The following is a 24,491-nucleotide window of genomic DNA, read 5'->3' as shown; positions in this document are numbered from 1 at the left end:
TCTTTGTGAGCTGGAGCTCCCTCAGTGAGAGAACTCAGTCTTGGCTGAAGGGTTCCCTGGAGCAGGTCTACTGACTCATTAGTCCAGAAGCCAAACCTTTGACCGTGCCTTTCAAAATAAAAATAAGAGCAATACAAAGTATTACATAGGAAAAGGCAAAGGAATTACTGTACAACAGACACAGTACACAGTTAAAAGAATGTATATACTGTTAAAAATGTCATTAAAATTGAGTTCACAGTTCATTCAAGCCAATATAATAGTTCTAAAAAATAAATCCCAAGCCAAACTTCTCATTTAACAATGTGATCTCAAAATGCAGTGAATGACTTACATTCATAGCCTACACATTTTTGTAAATTATATATACATATATATATATATGTATATATATATATATATATATATATATATATATATGTATATATATATATATATATATATATATATATATATATATATATATATAAATACGTCTGGTTTAAACTACTGGAGCCGCAAGAACTGAAGTGTTGTCTTGCCTGTTAGCGCTGGAAATATTAAGGAAATATGAAATATGAAATACGTCTAAAACCATGTTGCTGATGCTCAGTTTTTTGAAAATATCTATTTTTTTTTTCTTCTTCCTCAGGGCATGACATGCAAGTGGTGTCGTTCCTCTGGATGGAAGCCTCAGTTCATCCTGAGCCGCGGCCAGAACCCGACGTCTGTGTTAGAATGAGTCTTTCAGAAGGTGATGGTGAGACGGCTGTCCTTTTGCAGAAAGGACAAAAGCCTTTTTACCCTGTTCAGTACGGGCATATGGAACTATTGAAAATAACAATTGTCCTCTCAAGGAAACACTACTCGAGAATATCTTTTCTCATCCAGGGTCATACATATACATACATATATATATATATATATATATATATATATATATATATATATATATATATATATACTATATATACATATATATACATATATGTATATATGTATATATATATATATATATATACATATATACATATATATACATATATGTATATATGTATATATATATATATATATATATACATATATACATATATATATATACACATACTGTACATATATATATACATATACATATATACTGTATATATATATACATATATTCTATGATGCGCAACATAATTACAAATGATCATTTACATATATTTTGTTAAATAAATATTAACCCAAACATTTAAAATAAATTGTACTTAAATGACAGCAAATTGATATATGGCATAGTTTATTGTAATTTATAATAAGTGGTGTACATTTACTGCAGCCCTAAGCGCTCAAAGCACTGAAAATGCAAATAGAAAACACCAAAAAACCAAACTAAATACACAATGTATGCAAGTAGCACAGACTACAAAAGAAGTGTTCCCATGTGAGAGCATTTACATATGCATATGCTTCAGAGTCCTTATTTTGAACCATGTCCTGTTTTGATGGTAAGATGTTCCAGTTTTCCTCTGGAACATTAAAAACATGTTTTGTTTTTTTCATATGCCTGTTACATAATGATCACATGTTCTTTTTGTATTGTTTATTTGTTTTTAATTAATTATTAATTTGATGGGGTTCCCCGCCCCCAAACAACATACCCTGGTATAAACAGTAGAACATTATTTTCTCTGGTTGGTACAGTTTACGAACCATGGTTTTAAACTTTTCTGATAACGGAAAATGATAATGGGAATACTTATGAAACATCTGCATTTAATTCATACATAACTCAACTATCGAGATAAAAAGAAAAAAAACCCTGCCGAGCAAGAGAGGAGGAAACAAAGAGGAGGGAGTGAAAGAGAAACCTATGAGCTGACACATAAGGAGACATGAAGGACACGTTCCTCCTCCTCTGACATGTAATTAAAAGCGGAAAAAATCTAACACATATTTTAATCTCTTTTCTGATTCAGGTGCTGCTCCTTGGCCTCATCCTTGTCACATGTGCAGGTGTATAAGCATTGGCGTGGAAATGATTCCGAGAATACACTGTGTAGGCGCCATGTCTGCTAAGACTGCCATTATATATATTATAGCTAATGAGGAGTGACATGATTTCAGATTCTAAACATAGTCCATTAGAAACTGCGGCCACCTTCCTGGGCTAATGATGAGCTGTTCTGAGCTGAAGTTTCTGCCACTGGAAACTCAAAATTAACATTTCTTGGAAGATGCCCTTTTGTCGCTATGGAGACCGTTGAACAAACGAGGAAAATAAATGAGGAAGTAAGTAAAAAATGTATGACTTACAGCAGTCCGTCCACGAGACTGCAGTCGCCAAATGATTTTGCAGAATCTCCCAACCTGTTAAGAAATGTTTTAAATGTTTTAATTAACATGCATACAATACAACTGTCATTCATTTATTACACATATCTCAGCCCCAAATATCTATGCTGCAATAACAAGTCCAGTTTACCTTTTTAAGGTAAAATGGCAGTCCACCGAGTAACCCATTATTCCACAAGACATTTAAAAGTGATGTTTTTCTTCGACCATGTCAGCTGAGAGAAAATCCTGGTGAGAACCCTGGTACAGAATTGGCATTATCATTTCTTTCAGTGTTTTGGTTTTCGGCCGAGTGTTTCCCGATGTTTGGTCTCGGCCAACAGTTTTCATTTTGGCGCACCCCTAGCTCCAAGTCTTTTCAAAATCTGTAACAAGAGTGAGAGTCGTGTAGCGTGTCCCCAGCTTAAGACACAGGGGGCGCACTCTGTGAACCAGATGACACAGGACACAGATCAGTAGGTTCCCATGTTATTCTGTGACCTCGGTGTTTGAAATGTTCAGTTCAGGTTTACCTAGGACAGTAGCAGACGAGCAGCTCCTGTGTTCCTGTGAGGTAAAAACTGTGGTGTGGAAAAGAGAGTTACAAATGTCAGAAGACGTGTTTTTAAGATATTGTAGACTTACAAACTACTGTGAACCGTGCATATTATTTTAATTGATGAATACATCTAGAAGATATACAGTCGACTGCATACGACTACTTATTATCCAAAGTCTATGCAGTAATTGCCATCAGTAATAACGTTTTATCTTGTGCTGAACTGCAGTATTCCTCTGTCGGTGTCTCTTCTGTTCCCTGAAGGCTGCTAAAAGCTGTTGGTCAGCAGCACGGCTCTGACTTGTGCCTGAGGAGAGGACCATGGCGGACGCAGGGACTGACACAACATCACTCTCCATCTCAATCTGCAGTTTCCCCGTAACTAACGTTCCTTGGATGGAAGGTGCTGACCCTGAGAAACAGACCCAATGATTGCATTTTTATCATTATTATCATCATTATTATTATTATTGTGGTTTATTGAGAATTGATGCCATTTATATTTAATCCTCTGGTGATGTAGATTATGACCCTGGAGAGAAATTGCTTGATTTTGGTGATGAATTAAATCTGGATTCAGGATTCTTTTTAAACAAATGTTAAACTGGATAATCTATTGACACTGTTTTGTCTAATTGTGTATTTTATTGGCTCACTTTCTTTTATAATGATGCTACGTAAAAAAGATTTACTAAGAAGTCTCTCTAACTGCACGACTGATATTTCTGTAAATATGTTTAAACTTTCAAAGCAGGCACTGTCAATAATAATCTAAGGCTCATCTTAAATTGAAATCTTTTTAACTCCATAAACTTCAAGGGCAGAGAATTGTTTGCTCTCTAATGAGGAAAACTATGGCAAAAAAAAAAATATTGGTTAATATTGGAGTAAATTCATAGTAATGTCATTTTGACAGTAATTAATACTGATAGACTTGCTAATGAAGATTAAGCAACATAATTAAATGAACTAAAGTGTCACTCAGTGCATAATGGCTTCAGTTGTCTCTTTTGCAGCTTCAGTCACTATATCTGTGGGTATTTATCGCCATCTAGTGGTCACATAGAGTAAAGCAAATCTATGCAGTGCTGGGACAAGAGTGCTAGTTATTTGTAACCTGAACTTATACCTCAAACCATTTGCACCAAATGTAAATACTGTTATTCTATATTCTAATTTTACTTCTGACTTTTATTTATAATTTAGTTGACTTGTTCTGGTTGTTGACAGCTGCTCTATGCACCTTGAATTGCCCCCTGGGACAAATATTTTTTTTGAAATTGAAATACTGAGGAGAGAGGAAGCGAAAAAAGTAACTTTTGCCTTTAATGGAGAATAAGTCCGTCACATTCCGTTATCATTTGGATTGGAATGATGTGGCTAAAAGTCGGTCTTATATATTAAATTACATGTGTAAGTAATACTTTAACGCAGGCGTCTCAAAATCAAATGACCTGAGGTCAAGTGAAAAAACTCCAAATGTGTGAGGCAAATGTGGGGAAAAAACAACTGTTCAGTAGGGGCTGAGCAATGGGAACTTAAAATGATATTTAAAATGAGCATTTGTGTATGGTCGATTACTTCTTTGTTGAAACAGTGCTTCTTGGTAATAACCCTTGGAAAGCCTGTTTATTTCTCTTTTAAATGGTGCCACATTTCTAAGGAAAATGCATTTGTGGGTGGAGCAGCAGAGTGGAGTACTGTATTTGGGTTGTGCCCACTGTCCTGGGTACAACCGGTACAGGAGGTTCTGAACTGCATCCAGGCGGAGCGGCGAGGTCGTGCGTGGGATCAATGCACCCCAATCTGACTGTTACTACTCACTCTGTGACTGGTGAGTGCGGTCGTGCCACAAAAGTGAGCGGGCCCTTGGGTTACTAGGGTCTGGAACCTTCAAGTCTGCAACGGCAGTTGTCTAGCAACTGGCGGATGAGAGCAGCGTCAGGCGGGCCGGTGTGGTCTAAGGACCTTGACTGTAATCAAGTCTTCCGGCAGCTCACTGCAAGCACCACGACCAGAACCGGCACGTCTCCATCCCCAATGGAGCCGCTGGAGAAGGTAGGTGCCCAAAGTGCGTGGGTCTCAGGCTCAGGACCTGCCATACACAGCCACAACAGTCTGGCACCTCCTCCTCATGCTGGTCACCAGCTTGCTCGTGCTGTAGGATGGCATCCGATTCTTCAACCAGACGTCAGCCAGTGTGGTTGAGCACGTCCAAGCTGATCCCAGTGTTCCCCAAGTGCAGGCTATTCCATCTTCTCCACTCCCAAATTCTGGACGTACCAGATTGTGGAGCTATGGGATTGCACTGGTCGCAGAATCTCATCTTGATATCTCTAAATTGTAAAATTACCAATAGGTCTTTTTTTTTCAGACTTCAATCATCATATGCTCACGTCACAACACAAATTAATTTTGCTTAAAAATTAGGCACCATTTAAAATGGAAATAAACAGGCTTTCCAAAGGTTACCGCAAATAAATAATTGCCCAAACACAAATCTCCTTACTTGTTGTGCTATGTTTATAAACAAACAAAAAGTTATTTTAAAATTGCATACATGTTTCATGGAACAAATCTAATGGTGTAGTTCATAGACAAATCATTTTAAGACAGAAAAAAAAAGTAGTTTTTTTCCAGAATTTTATTCTTTAAATTATTTTATAAAATCTCATATATTTCACCAACAATTTTGGCTATTTTCCCTTTCCAACCCCACGTATGTCCACATATTGATAGTACGTTTCATACCTCTTTACATAGACATTGTGCAATGATCCTCAGTGCCAAGGTAGAGGGAGGGAAGGAGCGGGGGGGAGAGAGAGAGAGAGAGGCAATGGGTGAGGTGATGTTCGTGTAGGGTTGAGGGGTTTTGGGCCTTGTACAGACAGAGCATGCCAAGAAACAGGAGGGGAAACGGGATGGTAAAGGGGGGGCTGCCTAACTACACCATCACTATCAATATCAGTAACCGCACAAAGAGGTAAAGGGAGCATTGGATTCCACAAAGACTTGGAGTGTTTTCGGTGTCTGGGTTTTAACCGATTGTGTTCAAATGGCTCAATGTGTTAATTCCAGGACACAAAATCATAAAGAAAAAAACAAAAAAAAAACACGTCTCTTTCGCTCTTCCCAAATTCATCAGCACAGATGAACGTCGCATGAGCTCACGTTAGAATATAGACGAATAACAATTTGTTCACCACAGGATTAAAACAGTGCCCACAAACTTAGCAGCAGCCCTGAACACTGCTTAGCCCTTTGTAGTGACCTGTACAAATGACCGGTTTGTTCATCTGACATTCTGTCCTGGCTTCCTGAACCTCAGCAAAACCACACATCATGATCATTACATGAACTGTACATCATCCAGTTTAACCAAGATTCTGCTTTCTACTCCGATAAGGTATTTGTTCTTCATTTGGCAATGCGATCACTCTTGCGACATGGCTCAATGACATTATGGAGGTCGTCTTTGTTGCTGGTATGATTTGCAATGAACAGTCGGGCAACTAATACAGTGCACATCTGCGATAGATATTACAAAAAACAACTCCAAAAAGGCTTCGCTGGATGAAACAATGGGGGGTTCCTCAAGGTCATTCACATGACCCTTAACTCTGCATCCAAATGGGTAAGTGTGAAAACATCCCTTATTTATGTTGTTAAAAAATGAAGATGCAGAATTAAATAAGCGTATTTATATTGTATTATTACAGGCATTATATCCCTATAATTAGGAATGGGTCAAAACTACATTCAGTATTGGTATCGTCCAATGCAGGACAAATATCACTGGATCTGATACTGTTCAATAAAAAGTGAAGTCTGACCAGATGTGTAAACTGGAAATATGACATAGAACATGCTGTAAAGAAAGAACATGTGGACAGCGAATGTCTGCCACACCGATGAAGCACTGTTTTTTGAAATGGCTGGTTATAGCTAGGGATGGCACGATATCACAAACTCAAGTGTCTACCGATACCATGTCATTTTAGGCTTTTTCAACTAAGCTAAAATGCTGTTGCTGAATTATAATTTACATTTTCACAGTCTGTGCATCATGAAGCATGCGATATATGGGATTTTTGAATTTTGACGGACCTTAAATCTTTTATCCGTCGGATATCAGATCCAGTGTCAAATGCATGTCAGCTAAGTCGTTTAAAGACTGTTTTGAGCTTAATATCAGTGTCAGTATTGGACACAAAAAGGTGACATTGAGTCATCCCTAAAGCTTATCGTGTGTTGCTGCATAATTCTGATAATACACCTGGTTAAATATGCATCATCACAGAAAACCCCATGTACTGGTTGCATGTGTTCTCTGAATTAGTCAGAAGTATTTCCTTAGCTGTCAACAAACAGGCTATGTTACAATATGTGTTTGTGTCGCCAGTCAAAATCATGTTAATGCTCAATCAACAGGCTGGTAACATGATACCAAAAAGAAATACATGACGGCTAAAAGAGTTTAAGGCATTACGAGAGTTTTCCTGACAGAACATAGAAGCGACAGAGCAGTCAGTGAAAACCAACGTGACTCAAACGATAATTTAGAGAAACGTGACCTTAAGTCAGCCCTTAATGGCACTCAACTGCTAAATACTTAGACTAATGACTCTCGCAATTTGTTTTGAATTGCCGCTTCTTAACCTTCGATGACCCCAAACACTTTAAAAAAAAACAACTCATCGGATAAAGGAAATCACAGCAGCAAATAACCGGATTGAGGAAACTCGTTTGAACCAAAGCCTCCACTTACTTAAAAGGCCTCAAAGCGAAAATGGTCAGTGTCTTCAAACTACACAAATACAATGCTGTAAATTCTTGAAATTTCATCAGGTGGGTGCAACAAAAAGAAATATCTGTGAAATGTTGCACGATAACAATTTCACATGTACTTTTGTGGTGAAGCCACAATGTTTTATGTCTAATTTTAAGATGCCAGAGGCGACATTTTAGGCTTTCTGTCGAATGAGCAAACAATTTATAGTAATATGTGATCAACCAACATGAAAAAAAGAGTTTAGTGTTTGTGTTTTTCAATAAGAACAGTTTTTTTGATTACAGCTTAATGGTGAAAAATTACATTTTTTTAACAAACCGAACAACATAACTTAATCAATACGCAATGAAAATAATCATCAGATGCAGTCGTAATTCATTATCGCTCACTTCTACTTAGTTACGCAATACAAATTCCAGGTGTTCGTGTTCTCGAGTTCACCAAATCAAACTACGACCGCCTACAGCACAAGGTCTTTGTGACAGTCAGGTAGCTAAATCAGTCGATTGTAAGATATTTTCCAAACAAATGGCATATCGGAGAAGAATGTCATAAATAGTGTTTCATAGGCTTTTGGGGCTAAAACCGCATTATATGCTAAAGCCATTTGAGGTAGACAGAAACCGTGTCTGAGACCACACTCTCATACTGTCTAAAAACCAATCAGCTCGTCGCACACTATTCAAGAATTGCAACAGCTTGATTCGCTGCCCAGCGTGAGACTTCCTGTGTGTGACACCACCTGAGACTGACTGGGAAACCACCGACCTGGAATAAGAGGGGAGCTGCAACATCACGGTACACTGAGGCTGGAGTCAGTGATGAAAGCAAAGGGGAGGGGCTTGGAAATGACACAACTCAACGATCTACTTATCAGAATAAAGCCAACACACCGCAATTCTTCAATATCCCAAGTCAAGAGCAGCGTTGTTGTTTTTTTAACCTCAGTCCATATAACCACAAACTATAGAGGGGTTGATTTACAAAAGCATGGTCATTTAAATAGAATATATGGTGTCTGACCTGAACATGTCCCGTTGAGATATTGCCCTCCCCGAACCCCAAGAAACACAAGTTCATATCCCAAAACACTGATGTCAGACCTCATGCCCATTTAACAGTCTCACATTGTTCTAGAGAATAGATTAAAAAATATATACTATCCACTTTACTGACTTCCAGTGTATGTTTTATCTGTTTTTTTATCTTACTATTTTCAAGTTTAAAAAGATCTGCTTTGTCATAATGCAAGCTCCAAATGTCTTTTCTACACACACGCACACTCTCACGCACACTCTCACACACACACATATCGTGTGCGTATATATTTTTATATATATATATATTTATATATATATACTTATTTATATATTAGAGGAATCTTTAGCTGAGAAGTTAGGCAAAGTAAATATGTTCATTTGGACGGAATTCATTCAAGATGAGACGACATAAAAATTCTCTTTTTTCCCCTAGATTCCCTTTTAAAACGGACAAAAATTTGAAGGATTTGGGAAGCGCTACAACATCACATGACTACTCAAGAGCAGGTAGCAAGGGACAGGAAGAAGGAAGAAGAAATAGATATAAAAGGCCTGAACTTGTACAAGGCAGAGAGATGGGCACGCGATATGGCTCTCTGTGGCATGTGCATACCAGAGTCCTACTGATAGTAAGAGAAAATGTACAAAGTTCAAGAGAATGTTATGAGAGAGCAAAAACAAAAGTCCATCAGATAAAGGGCAAGATGGTGAATGAGTTATGGTGATGGAGCTGAAAGCAAAAGTGTAAGTGTACTAACACTACACCACGGGTTTAAGGGAGAAAGAAAAGAAATCTGTCGGCTTGATTCATCGGTACACCAGGTGAGATATAGTGCCAGATTTGAAGTTGAGCTGATGGTTGGGCACAAAGCTGTGCTGGGGATTCTTTCGTGTGCAGATATCCTTCGCATACAGGCCCATGCATGAGTCACATGACACCTTGGAGCAGTTCACGCAGGTGTGCGATGCACCTGGCTTGTTGCAGAACCCGCACCGCGATCCCCCCATGCTCATTCGCTCGCTGCTACCTCCCTTCGGTGTTGTCAAGGCGACAGACTTGCTTGGGAACAGCTTCGTGGACAAGAGGGGCTTCTCCACCATCTGGGGCTGAGGGTGGGGGTGAGAGTGCGAGTGAGTCAGTGTGAGGGGGTGCGGGTGGAGATGAGAGTGCGAGTGGGTGTTGGAGTAGACGGAGAGCTTGTCCTTGACAGGGATGTATCCGTCCAGAGGGCGTGGGGATTTGGGGTGGTAGTCCTGGAGGCCACAGCAGGGGGAGGGGTCCACATCGTGACAGGCGGCACAGAGGATCATGTCACACCTCTGGCAGGATGCCATAGATGAGCAGCCAAGTCCGCAACCCTGACACTTCACACTGCCATGGGCTTTGAGCAGCCAGCCGTCCCTTGCATCCCGAGGCTCTCTAGACGGAGGTCGGGAGGGAGTCTGTCGCCCTCCTGTCCCGGCGCCTCCCCGCTCAGTGTACAAGTCAATCTCATCCAAAGACGACAGGTGGTAGGAAGTGTAAACATCAGCCGGAGGAGGTGACTGAATTGGAAAGAAATCTGCGACCGGGCTGAAGGAAGGTGGAGCAACCACAGAGCAGAGAGATGCTGAGTTGCTGGGCCTGAGGATCTCATCCTTCATATCCTCCTCTGCATCCACAAACAGAGGCTCCTTCCTCAAGCTCAATGAGGCCTTTAAGACAGGCTTGCTAACTGCTGCGTGCCAGTGACCAGCTCCATCTGTAACATCCACAGACTTCGACGGTCGGCTTCCTCGCCTGAGGTGGTGAGCGTGAGGCCTCTCTATATCCAGCGGCCGTACAGACAGCCGGACCATATCCGCCCCGAGGCTGTCACGTCTGCGGAGCGCCTCTGCACAGCCAGCCGCGTCGTCCCTGCAGCCTCTGCGAAGCTCCAGGGCCTCCAGCTCGGAGGCTGAGCCACGGGCTAGAGCCACTACTTCTCCCAGAAGGCGACACTCTGCCTGGGCCAGGAAGAGCTCAAACGCCAACTGGCGGAGATGATTCGCTCCTCCTGGGTGCTCCTGCAAATGGAACTGCAAATCATGGTCACATGTGTAGCCAATGGTGCGCATTAGGGAGCGGAGTTCAGCTTCGGTAATGGCTGACTGCAGATGGTACACGTATGGGCCGGTGAAGGTCTAAAAGAGAAACAAGTTCATCAAAATGAGGGTCAGTAAGTCTGGAACAGCTGGAGATGATAACCCTAAAATCTACAATGACACAGACCTCACATGTTAGTCCTCTCATTCTGTAAAGGTTGAATTCTGACACTTTTGATATTGTCGATGATATAACCATTGTATTTACATTTACCACAATATATGATGTATCAAAAAATAAAAAAAAAATAAAAATCTAAAAATTAAAATTAAAACAGACCTACAAAGAATAATTTGCAGATGTTAATTGTATTATAGGATGTATAGGTCATTGTTAAGTGCTTATAAACACAGAGGTAGTCAAATAACTGTGAAGACAAGGAGCTGAGAGCTATGACTTGAAAGTATGACTGGACAATAAATATTACATTACATTACAAAGTACAGGAGTTTGTTTTGGTGTTTTTCATACAGGGGTTACATATGTTATTATAATAATCAATTTTTCTCTATTGTTTTTAGGGCTGTCACTAATTAATCAATTAATCTGTCGATATTTTCTCAATGAATCCAATACTCGTTTGGTCCACAAAATGTGAGTAAATGTTGATTGTTGTTTCCCAAACCCTCAAACCGATGATGCGCTCAATTGTCTTATTTCGTCCACAAACCAAAATTAATCAGTTGTCATGATTTCTTTGTTACATGGAGCAAAGAAACATTCACAATGAAGAAGCTGGAAACGCAGAGGGATTGTTTAATTATAAAAAACAAAAAACACTCAAACCCATTGAATTGATTAGCAAAATAGTTGAAGAATTAATTTTGCAATCGATTAAAAATATATAAAAAAATAAACAAAAGAGGAAAGTCCATCTGGGTTTGTACTAAACATCAGAATTACTAATACATAATTAATAGGGAATAATAGTTTCTACCATAACTTATACACAGGCTGGCGTGTTTTAATTAACAAGATTGTAATGTGAGCTCTTTGAAAGGATAACATTTCTGTGAACTCACTCGCTCCTGTCACTCACCTTTATACATCTGAACTCCTTCTTCCAAGGGAAGAGCAGGAGGTTGGTACAGATGGTTTCCAGGGTACGGAAGGCTCTCTCCAGGCTCCTGAGGTTGCTCCCTCTCTGGCAGCGGAGCGAGTTCTCCACCAATTCGTAGAAACGCACCATGTGGAAACGTTGTGCCGGATCTGGCTGGTAGGCTCCGAGCAGTGCCGTGGCTGTGGAGAGCAGAGACTCACTGTCCTTGTATCTGCTTTTGTCCCACTCTGGTGCATTTCCAATCCAAGAGTATTCCCCTCCCTCCTCCAGGCGCCTCTCTAGTGCCGTCACGTACCTCCGGAACAGGTCTTCTTTTAACTTGGCATCCATTTTTCGGCAGCAGACTATCAGTCGGCTGTTAGACTTTTCGGAAACCTCGCCCCTTTTGGCACACACTGCACCAGGATGCTAAATTCAAGCACCATTTTTTGCCACCATTATTCACTCTGCACGCTGGCTCACACTCAACGTTAATCACGTTTTGGTGGGGGGTGAGATGTTGCGTGCAATCAGCAGCACATCCTCTGGACAAGAGACGCATGTAGTGGTCGTTGATTTCAACTGGCGTAGCTAGGCTGCAGCCTGTAGGGATGCTTTCTTACAGGCATTGCTGGTACTGGCTCCGAGCCCGACTAGTTTCCAGTCTAAAAGACCGATGTTTGTATTTGGGGGTTGAGTCTATTCTTTCCCTTGATTCAAGCATTTGCAGAGTTAAAGGTCACTCATCGTTAAGACCCAAAGAAGTTGCTGTGATTCTTCTCACCCCAAACTGTAATGACACAGGAGGGTATTAAGAAAATGGAAATGTTACAGTCAGAAGCACACATGACAGGAAGGAAACATTTGTTCAAAGTTAGGACTGCAACTAACGATTAATCCACTAATCATTCCATAAAATATTAAAAAAAGGTTGATCGGTGTTTCCCAAACCTCACAATTATGATCCCACTTTGTCATCAATACAACATTTATCAGTTAAGAATTTCTTTTTGATTATAAAAAATCCACTCAAACCAATAATTTAAATAGTTGACATGGTCGATTCATTTAGTAATTGACTGACCATCGATTAATTGCCGCAGCCCTACTGCCAACAATTTTGATGAATGATGAATAAATTTGAGTATGTTCTCAACAGCTCGAGATGCTAAGCCACTAGAGTGTTCTGCCAATCCTGTATTCCTCTGTAACTTTTTAAGTATACTATGATATATATATTTGCAGATGGCCACAGAAGTCCTCATTATAGAATACATAATATTGTTTTTTCCTAGGCTGCTTCGGGAAAGAGGGGTTGGAAGAAAGGGGTCATTGTTTGCGTTGTTGTTTTATATATCTGAAAATGAATAACTTTTTTATGTTCTCTGATTTCAGCATCTCAGAAGATTAAATTTTTAGGTATGGAAAACACATTGTTAGATTTGTTTCAGCATTTTACAACTAATTGATTGAGAGAGTAGTAGAAACATATTAATCGACTATGAAAGTAGTAGCTAGGTAACCTTGTTTTGAAATTACGTGTGGGTTGATGGGAGGATACTTCGCGTGGGTTATGTTTTGTAGCAAAGCTCATTGGTTTGACAGCCACCTTATTTTCGTGACAACCAAAACTAGTAGAAATAAACACAGCACTGTAACCCTTTTGTTTTGCGTCAGTGACTATGTTATCAGACATATGACCCATGATAGCCTGCTCTTGGCATTTGTTAGCTTAATTTACTAACGCAAAATTAAACCACAGTGGGTGCGCGTACGCCTAAACATCTGACACGAGAGTGTAAACAACAGCAGAGGAAGGATTCAATTCCTCTACCCTACGCGAGCTGGCCCCGACTATTCCTGTTCCTATTTCTCACACATACCACCCTTAACTGGCACCCGTTTAGCACGTTAGCATACATTAGCTAACAGCATAAGCGTGTCTTACTACTGCGCATCGAACGCACAACAGAACCACACCGTCACGCCGTACGCTAACAACTAAATAAATAATGTAAGGTTCGAGTGTTCGTTAATTCATAATAATAGTGAAACCAGGCAAAACCCTGACGCTGCTGTGACTGACAAGGGGCCCCAGCTGAGTACAAGCTAAGCAGTGAACGCCCATTTCAGCGCAGCTGTGCAGCTAACACTTGCTTCGGCTAGCAGGGCGATCTATCGCTACATAGAGAGACATTTGTCGCTTTAAGAGTAAATTGTCTTAACATATGCTGCGTGGCTCTTGGGCAGCCGTGTCTAATTCTGCTCCAGACGCGAGAGCATGTTGTTTTTTTGCACGCAGAGAGACACCGCCGCCACTCGCACATCTTACCTTCATCAAGTGCTAGCCGCGGCTACCTACGCCTCCTCAACTGCTGGAAAATTCACATCAGCCCAACGCGCATGCGCACGATTCTGACAGTTCATTAGCATCAGTGGCCCACGTGCTGAGGATGCAGGGATGCAGAGTCTCACAAACCACATCTTCTCCTGTGTTCTACATCAGTGTTTCCCAAACTATTCATACACGACCCAAATTCTCAATATAAATCAAGAACTCAATGACAAGAGCTATTTTTATATATTGTTTCTGGCTATTTTAATGCAATCTCTGTAATACTTTACATGATGATTTTGAGTCAGAAATCCAGCCAGCCAGCAGTACTTGAGATGTGTTCTGCAGGTAGGATTCTTAAAGGGATAATTCTGTTTTTTGATTAGTGTGTTTGTGGGGAATGTAAATATAACTTACATAAACAAAAATATATATAAAGGAAATGTCATTTTCATAGCTAACTTCCCTAAATAATCCGTAATCCTCTTTCTGTGTGGGCCAGTTGACAGGTGTTGCCAAGAGTCATTTGATAACTTTGAACAAATAAAATATAGTAGTGTGAAAAGTTAGCAGTCCTTCACATTACTGAAAAGGTAGAACTGAAACATTACTTATTCCCACTGCCTTAAAACAGTATGATCAGGTAGAATAGCAAAAAAAGCAGTGTCACAACATTGTGAAACAACCAGGATAGACAGTTATGCCAATAGAGAAGAGTTGGGTTGAGTTTGCAACAAACCCCCCAAAAATGTAAATAAAGATGTTGACTTAAAGGGGTCTGTTACTTTGGTGAAGTTTATTTGTCTCATTTTTAAAATGTAATTAATACATCAGTTCTTGTACACTCAATACTTCTACAATACAGTATACTACAGACAAAGCCACCAATTGATAAATCAAGTGGGTAAATGGATTACAAAGTCATTAGTGGAAGCCTTAAGTTGCTTTTAATTGTGGCTGCATTGCAACTATGTCATTTACTTTTTGTTGTTTTTATGACTATACGTGTCTCTTTCCATTTGCTGCTATTTTACACTGACTTCCATAACACAAATTTCTTCACAATAAAGCAGTGTGTTTATACTGGCATTATTATTGTCCCTATTGGGTCAGAATACATTGAAAATGGTTGTCATTTAAATCCAAGGTGCAGTCTGAAGGATACCTGACCTTATCTTTATGGTGAACCAGTTCTCGAGAAAAGGGTTTTACCTTAGGACCTTACCATAACCAGTTTATATTTGCATACTTCCAAGTCTTGTTTACAAGTTTCACTCGTATAGCTAGATTTATGCATGGATGTAAAGAGGTGTGAGCCCTAGTGTGTCTGTTTCAAGAAAAGATTGTGTGAGAAACCCAGTCTATTCAGAAGAAAGGATCACATAGAAGAGGAGGAAACGGCTGAGAGTGGTCGATTGCAAGGCTGCTGCTGGTTACACCTGTGTGCTATTCAAAGAGATGTTATAGTTTCTCAAGAGGTTGTAATGGTAATCTGAATCTGTATGGCTTTGCAATTGATTGTGACATAGACAGAATTAGCCATCACATGATGTGAAATCAACTCTGTGGGAGTTAATCCAACACTCGATTTGTTGAGAGCCGTGCCGTGCCATACCAAGGTGAGGCCATGTAGTGGAAAAGCACCACATGTGGAGAATAAAGCAGTAGACAATGGATGGATGGAACTAATTTGACAATAGTTTTCATCACATTTGTTAATATTTTATAGGTACTCATGACAATTCAGTTCAAAGCTTCTTTTTCCTTCTTCTTTGATTAATTTCTGGCAGGCTGCACACTGAGAGAAGTGCACTGCTGCCCCCACAGCCCGAGGTTGTCCATCACAGTTCTTCTTACCCTCTCATCTCCTCAGCCTCAGCCTCATCCATATTCTCATTCTTCTCCATCGTAATACAAACTTCTTCTTCTAATAATTTCGGGCAGGCTGTACACTGAGCGGTGTATGCTGCCCTCCACAGTTGGAAGATCGTTATCACAGTTCCTCTCATCCTCTCAGTCTCTTTCATCTCACTTCAAAGCTCCCAACACAGTTCAAAGTGCTCCATCACATTCCAAAGTCCTCTACCAAACCAACCGTTGTGTCATCTCCCCGGCACCCGCACTGCTATTGCACCCTGTCTAACTTGTTGTTCCAGGAAAACGATTTGATAAGAAGGAAACGCACGTAAGTTGGTAATGTGCCATAGGCGTCTGAATTCCTGTATTTCTGTAACCCGATTGTGCTTGAATACAGATTTATTTCTTGCTGTGATATCTTAATATTTCCATATCAGTTTTGTGAGGGGGAGGAAATTATGAGAGTGGCATAATCTCCAAGCCTCCTGGTAGAATGTGGACACAGTTAAGGGCTGTTTAGATTAGATTAGAGGTAGGCAAGAAATATCGTCTGAGATAATATCGTAATTATGTGCTAATGGACATGGAGTATTTAAATGACTTAGCAAAAACTGATCACATGACCTCTTGCTAGCATGCTCACTGCTACACAGGTTAGCCGTGCGTCGTTGTGCTAATAGGGAGGTCTTTAAAAAAATACTATATAATAATAATATTATTAGCTCTTACTTGTATACTCCACAATTTCCTGAAAACATTGGTTGGAATAAGGAACTAAATAGAATTTGGGTCTGTGATACATAATCTTGACTGTGTTCCTTAAATCAAGATAAAAATAATTGTATTTTCTAGATCCTGGGAACATAGGTTTTTTCCATGTGAAACTTCTAAGCACTTTGTTTATTTCCTGGTTGAATAAGGACCGCCCCCCGCGTTTAAAAGAACGGAACCAGGACCTGGTGACGTCGGTGGGCGACTGTGTTTCAGTCAGTGAAGAAAAAGAAATGGCGATGCTCGGAGGCTTCAGCGCCGCACAGCACAAGAAAAACGTCTCGGACGGCGGCAGCGACGTGTCGGAGTTCGTGTGTCCGGTGTGTCTGGAGATCTTCGACTGTCCCGTCAAAACACAATGTGGACATACGTGAGTATCCCTGCGTTTGATTTCCGTTTGTCATCCCGTGCGAACCCACGTCTACAAGAAGCGGTGCAGCTGTGTACGGGCTGAGGGAATAACAAGGAACTGCGCTGTGTTTTCAAACGCGTCCCTAAAACACTCGCGGCCCTGCTTTCTGCTTGTGTTATGATTTGGTTTTCTATCAAACTCACTTGTATTTGGTCAAGAAAACAGTGGCAGCCTGTACAAATCAGTTTCAGTTTTGTTTACACCAAAGAGGAGGCCTCTACTGGGAGTTGTAGTTCTCAGCTACGCTGTTAACACAGGCTAACGGCTCTGAAGGACTGCAAGTCCCTGCGCCCTCTCGAGGTGGGACTTTCCATCTGCCAGCTTCTAATTTCAGACAGTTTAGAAATGAATGGTGGTTTAAATGCTTGAATATCCTGGTTACACATTCATTATTGTAGCATATCACTTGTGATTCAGAAACCTGGTTAAATCCCTCTTTTTGTTATATGTGTGTGAACCCTGGAAACCTAGCTTGAGCACTTTAGCAAGATTCATTACAGAGACGTTTCAACCGCCACAGATTGCTGACTGGTCTGTGGGAACCAAGCAATTACCTTTGGTATCTGCCGTTATTGCATTGATAGTCAAGAAAGAAACAAGTGTCATGACTAACTAGCTGTTGTTAGCATGTAATTGGCAACTGCTGCAAATTCAACCTATGTCCCGACTCATTCACACTCTCACTAGTTTTGTCTTCACTCCCATTACTCATATTATTTTGTTGACATTCAGACTATTCATATTTAAGAGTGTTAAATAAATATGTCACTTGCATCGTTACACTCATATAACCCACAGTGATAAGATTTTTTGTGTAGTGTCAGTGCATATGATGCCTTGCCTAATGCTAGATTACTATACTGTACTATACTTATACTCATACTTTCCACAAGTTTGCAGAGGTATGCTATAGTCTACATGACATCAATGTCACAATCCACTTCCTGTGCAGTTGGTGTTGTACTCTTGTTCTGGTCAAAAAAGTGACAACAAAGCAGACGGTAACCACAGAAACTTGTTTGACACAATCTGAGAAGGTCTACCCCCAGTACTTACACCTGTACAACCTGTTGCTTGAGTGAGTCTCCTGGCTTGACATTGCTCTTACTGGAGTGGAATGAACAAAGACCGCATATGAATGAACTGTGGCCGATCAAAGTGACGGAAGGTGGACATTTTGAAGGGGCCCCTAAGTGCCTTTTAAATTGTGGGAACTTTTGGCAGCAATCAGGTGACATTGTTAGAGGGGTCTCTTAATTCGGATCCCCGTGTTGCTTTACCTACCCTGTTGCATTTCCCCTAGGAACCTGTACAGTGCAGTATGTAAACCCCTTATTCTGGGCCTGTAATGTCAAGCAGGATTTGTGGTTATTGAGATAGGAAAGATAGATGGATAGATTAGCCACACGATGGGTGGGTGAATTTTGCTTTATTATGCCCTGCTGTGAAAGAACTTGGTTTGAAATGATTTCTTTGACTTTGGGGTCTGAAATTCATTCATTGTGGTTTGTTCAGCAGCATTTTATTTTGATCTTTACCTGGTATTACGTATGTCCTCAGTGATCTGATCACGACCAGATTGGCTGCTCACACAGAGAAAGCGAAAGAGAAAGGAAGAGTTGAGGAGGCGGTCTCTAATTTGTCCTGAGGACAGATCGGCCCCCTTTACACCTGGCATTGAAATGTGTTTTCTGTGATCTCATAATGATCGGATTGCGCTTCACCCCATGTATTTACACAACAACAACAACAATAACAACAACAACAACAACGTTCGCCACAAGTCGTGCTTTTATATGGAGTCCTCTTTGCTTTTCAAAGCAGGGGAACAAGTCTTTGACGAGGCTGTTACGTGGTTTGGCAGATGGTATAAACAGTCCGTCCTCAGGTGTATTTACACCTGTATATACAAGTGGTCAGGTGCTGTTCGATTGCAATCCGTCCATGTAGCTCAGGTATGGGGACACATGCGTGTCCAGCTGGATCACTGAGGACAGATCGATAGCAGCTACAAAAGTACTAAATAAAATGAATGTGGGTGAATCCAACTACAGAATAAAACAAAGGGGAGCCCATCACGAAATGTTTTTTTTCCCTCTATGACAGAGAAGCGACGTCTTGCAACACACTTGGAGACTTGATTCAAATCTCTCGTTTCTCTTGTCTCTTGTTTTCAGGTTTTGCCAGAGTTGTCTGCAGGAGTGTTTGCGACCACAGAAGCCCGTGTGTGCCGTGTGTAGGGCCACACTGGGCCACTGGACTAAAGCTGCCGATCTCGAGGCACTCATCCAATCATCCGTAGCGACCTGTAAGGGATGCGGCGCGCAGGTATGACCTTGCAAATACGAGACGTCCGTGTGCCCTGTGCTCATTGCACATTAGCTGGGTTAACAGCTAATGTTAGCTGTGGTATGACATCACATACCACACATTCAACTCGAAAACAATACATGATACTGGTTGTTTTATCACGCCTTCAGATTGGCCTTTCTCAGATGAGAAGCCACACAGCTGCTTGTTCAAAATACCAGGACTACATCGAGGAGGGAGTGAGGACCACTGCGCAGAGCCAGCCTGCCATCATCAGGTGTTGTAAAACACACAGTCAGTGTATGGTTACAACGTATGTTATACAACTTTAAAATGTGTCAAGTGACACAATTGACATCATTTGGACACATCAGAGTTTCTCCGCACTTCTGTTTCATGTCAACCATATGTAGAATTGTCATTGTTATACTCCATGCAGCAAAAATTGAACTGTTTCTTTATAACTTATTATTGCTGTTGCATCTTTATTGCAACGAACACAAGTGCCTGATGTTCAGTGTGAAAGACAATGGTAAAAAGAGGATAAGTTACAGTTTTCACTGTTAGCTGTGCTCGGAGCCACCGACGTATTCCCGCTCACATGGTTGTTGGGGGCGGAGCGGAGACACATCCGAGACCACCTGTGAGTGTTTTTGCAGATCGGATAACAATCTGTCCTCAACAGCTGTATTTACACCTGCACTCAGGCACTATTCGATTGTAATCCTGTCACAGAAAACATTAAATTATGTTTAATGTCAGGGTTAAAGAAAGGTGGCCACAGTGTTTATAACAGATGCTAATTGCCAAAACCTGTTCCAAGCGGGGCTTTTATGAAAATCTTAAAAGATGGAGACAAAAGAGAACGATAAAACACAAACGTGAAGTGTGTTTTTTTTATATATGTAGTGCTTCACAAGACCTATAAGTTACAGAAAGTGCTTCATATGAAAACATTAAATAATGGTAATATAAATAAAGAGAAGGACTCGGTCCAACAGCACCAACACAGCATGGGTCCCGGTATCTACAGATACACAGGGCAATGTCATTGTGCACAGACTCAGTGCTATGTCCTCATCTGAACCCATATTAGCCCTAAAATTGGACAAACAGAAATTTTACATCGATTCATAGCATCACACACAAAAGAACTTTGTGTTTTTCTGTAAGAAACGCCATACTTCAATTCACTTTTGTTTGTATAGTGCCAAATCACATCATACATCATCTCAGGCCTCTGTACATAGACAATATCTTAACTACTGACTACTTAATTATTTAATCCGTCTCCACTGGTGTCTTTCCAACAGTCCATTGCCAAATCGCTACACGTTCACCTGCCCTTACTGCAGCTGCCAGAACCTGGACCAGGACGGCCTGGTCGAACATTGCACTTCCCAGCACTCCAGAGACGCACGCCAAGTTGTAAGAACTTCACTTTACATTGTGATTCCATCAGCTGTTCTCATTTTCCACACCGTTTATGGATTGAGAACACTGTTTCATTGGATCACTCTGTGTTGTTGTTTTTTTTTAGGTGTGCCCCATCTGTGCCTCAATGCCCTGGGGCGACCCTAATTACAGGAGCGCAGACTTTCTCCAGCACCTGAAGATCAGACACACCTTCTCTTATGATACCTTTGTTGTAAGTAAAGGCTTTAAACGCTGTTGCTGTGTGCATTCGCGTCGACCAGGTCGACTTTCCTTGCTTTATTCCAAGCCTTTTCTTTTTTGAAATGTGTGAAATGTAGTGTTGTAAGAGCTCCGGATGTGAACACAAAGAGATTTTTTCTCCTGAGTTTGGCGGGGCCACCCGTCACCGACTTGACGTCACGTGACATTAGTTGGAGAATGTCAACGCTGATAGTTTTTCGCATCAGTGTGTATGTATGTATGTATGTGTGTGTATGTGTATGTGTATATATGTTTAATGTCAGGGTTATATATATATATATATATATATGTATGTATGTATGTGTGTGTGTGTATATATGTGTGTGTATATACATATGTGTGTGTGTGTGTGTGTATATATATATATATATATATATATATATATATATATATATATATATATATATATATATATATATATATATATATATATATATATATATGTATATATATATATATATATATATATGTATATATATATATATATGTATATATATATATATATATATGTATGTGTGTATATATGTATATATATATATATATGTATGTGTGTATATATGTATATATACATACATGTGTGTGCGTATATATGTGTATGTATGTGTGTGTATATATATATATATACATATATACGTGTGTATGTGTATATATATATATATATATACATATATGTATGTATACATATATATATATGTATATATATACATATATGTGTATATATATATATATATATATATATATATATATACACATATACATACATGAGTCCATTATTGTTGACGGTGAATAAGTAATAACACAGTGGATTCTTCACTGTAAAGCAAAGCTCTTGCTTGTTTGCTAAAATGCTTCTTACTGATGGCAGTTTAATACCAGGCCTGAATAGTTTCTTTTGTTGCTCTATTATTTGAGTTTTCTTTACCCTCGTGTCCATGTGTGTCCATGTGTTTACAGGATTACTCCACAGATGAGCACACAATGATCCAGGAGGCGCTACAGCGCTCCCTTCTGGACAACTGAAGCACGAGGAGAAATGAAGCGATATAGTGAAGTCTTGAGAAGACGCAACACACTTAAATCATCATTCATCTGTCATGAGGATGGTGGTACTGTATTACTACTATGGGTAATCGGTTTCACAGGGAATTGGTTCTGTAACTATGACTCTCTATAGGATAATTAATCAGATAATAAATCAAGCAATATGGCTTAAAAAAGCATATTGTGCCATCTGATTTAGGAGTGATGCCGTGTTTCTGGTGTAATAATCTCTAATACCCCCCCACCCCCTCCCAGTGGAGCGTGTAGAAATGATAGTTTGTTGAATATCTATTAAAACGATGTTTATGAAGCTGTCCGTCGATGACATACTGTCATCAAACTTCCGAAATTGTTATTAAACAAAAAGTTCCCCCGTTGTCAATACTTGATGTTATGAAAGGGTTTGACCACTAGGTGGCTAAATATTGCCAGCAAACAACGTCACTCGGAGAAGTCACCGGTCAAGTGACGTAAACGATAATATATATAATAATCTAGAATGAGTGGTGATGCATGTTTAATGTGAAAAGAAAACAGGATTTCTTTGTTTTTTTTGATTATTAGCTTTTTTTATGCTGTTTCTGGGTGAATTTTGTGTGTATGTGAGAGAGAAAGTGTTTGTGTGTGTGTGTGTTGATCGTTCTCAGAGATCTACTGGAAAGAATAAATAATGCAAGGGTCAAACAAAGCCACAGGTGGCTGTTCGCTTTATTGAGCTGTTTCTCCCTTTTGTCTTTGTGCCTGCTGGTAGATCTTGTTCCTGACTTCCAAAAAAGAAACAACAACAAAAACATCCCATAGGGCTAATATAACGTCATTCATCCAACACGTGCATGCAGGATTGTGTAACAATTGCTCTGTTTTCTGTTCTTTTCTTCTTTCTTTTTTTTTTTAATATTATGATGAATGTCTGTATGTTTTATGGCCACAGGAGGGCAGTAGAGCTCCATCGTTCTGGTTGGACGTTAACCTTCGCCGGCCTCCTGCTTCTGATAGAACATAGAACAGATTTCATACTTTAACAGTTAGTGTGTTCTTTTCTTTTTATTTTATTATTGTTCTAATGCAGTCACAAATTTGGAGAACTTCTCCGAGGGCTGGGTGATTTGACCTTTATAAAAACAGAACACATTTCATATTGTTCAATCTTACGATAATTAATCAATTCTGAGGCAAAGTAAGCAGCTGTTTGTGCTTCTGCATCAAAACGGTGTTATGATTATACCAAACGTTTATTTTTTGCTACTGAATGGAATCACACTGCGATCATCTATTAAATTATCGCCCAGCCCTAACTCTTAGCAGTCACATGACTTAAAATGTGCAGTTCATTTGCCGTATCTCAAAAGAAATGATCACAAGTTATTATTTCTATGCGTCTGATGTAGAAATAGAAATTGTTGACTCTATGTTTTTATTTCATTTGATTTGATTTGAAATCTTAACAATGCAGATGGTGTCTCTTATTTTAATTTTATTAGTGTTTCTGTAATTGTCACAAGACTTCAGCCACACTGTGCACACACACAGATCCACAGCAGAACCCTAAAGACTGTTCCCCGTTGTCTGTCGCGGCCACTTAGGCCTAAATGTTCGTTATTATTCTCTCCAGTAAAATGTGTAATAAGGTTTTTGGTATATGTCTTTCTCATATGCGTTTTAATTTTTTTTTTTTTTTTTTCTCAATATATCTCTCGTTCTCCGTTGTCAGCCCTACTGTCAGGAGGTGCTAAATCCTGATAAATTAAACCTCTTTAATTATTTAAACCCTGGCCCCAGAAATCAGGCACAGTGATTTATACCTGTGTGTATGAGACTTGTGTGTGTGTGTGGGGAGCAACACTTCGCTGCTTTGATGGATGACGCTGTGTGTGTGTGTGTGTGTGTGTGTGTGTGTGTGTGTGTGTGTGTGTGTGTGTGTGTGTGTGTGTGTGTGTGTGTGTGTGTGTGTGTGTGTGTGTGTGTGTGTGTGTGTGTGTGTGTGTGTGTGTGTGTGTGTGTGTGTGTGTGTGTGTGTGTGTGTGTGTGTGTGTGTGTGTGTGTGTGTGTGTGTGTGTGTGTGTGTGTGACAGGAAGTCTCAGTTGAAACTGTCATAATCAAAAGGGGAAAAATGTGTGTGTGAGTGGGGAAGAAAGCAAACTGTGGGGTGCATTAAAGGGATAGTTACATTTTCTTTTTTTAATGTGTGGTTGTATGGCTTACTGACAGCTCTGACGGTGAACCCCCGCGTCTGTTAGTGG

At 40.1% G+C, this 24,491-nt stretch overlaps 2 protein-coding genes across 2 annotated transcripts; one reads left to right on the top strand and one right to left on the bottom strand.

Moving 5' to 3' along the window:
- Positions 1-8,478: 8,478 nt before the first annotated feature.
- On the bottom strand, positions 8,479-14,220 carry spata2 (spermatogenesis associated 2). The gene is made up of 3 exons (XM_044038968.1): positions 14,180-14,220; positions 11,848-12,637; positions 8,479-10,846 (listed from the first exon to the last, which is right to left on the bottom strand). The coding sequence occupies exons 2-3, from the start codon at positions 12,196-12,198 to the stop codon at positions 9,491-9,493; spliced, it is 1,707 nt and encodes a 568-aa protein (XP_043894903.1). The 5' UTR covers positions 12,199-12,637; positions 14,180-14,220; the 3' UTR covers positions 8,479-9,490.
- Positions 14,221-16,983: 2,763 nt separating this feature from the next.
- Positions 16,984-23,894, top strand: rnf114 (ring finger protein 114). Its single transcript, XM_044037177.1, has 6 exons — positions 16,984-17,180; positions 19,400-19,550; positions 19,703-19,809; positions 20,846-20,960; positions 21,073-21,180; positions 22,164-23,894. Exons 1-6 carry the CDS (start codon positions 17,044-17,046, stop codon positions 22,227-22,229), a joined length of 684 nt encoding a protein of 227 aa, XP_043893112.1. The 5' UTR covers positions 16,984-17,043; the 3' UTR covers positions 22,230-23,894.
- The last annotated feature ends 597 nt before the right edge of the window (positions 23,895-24,491 follow it).

Source organism: Solea senegalensis, linkage group LG11, assembly GCF_019176455.1.
Source record: "Solea senegalensis isolate Sse05_10M linkage group LG11, IFAPA_SoseM_1, whole genome shotgun sequence".
Lineage (NCBI taxonomy): Eukaryota > Metazoa > Chordata > Actinopteri > Pleuronectiformes > Soleidae > Solea > Solea senegalensis.
The sequence above is the reverse complement of the archived record's forward strand: the minus strand, read 5'-3'. Positions and strand labels throughout refer to the sequence as shown.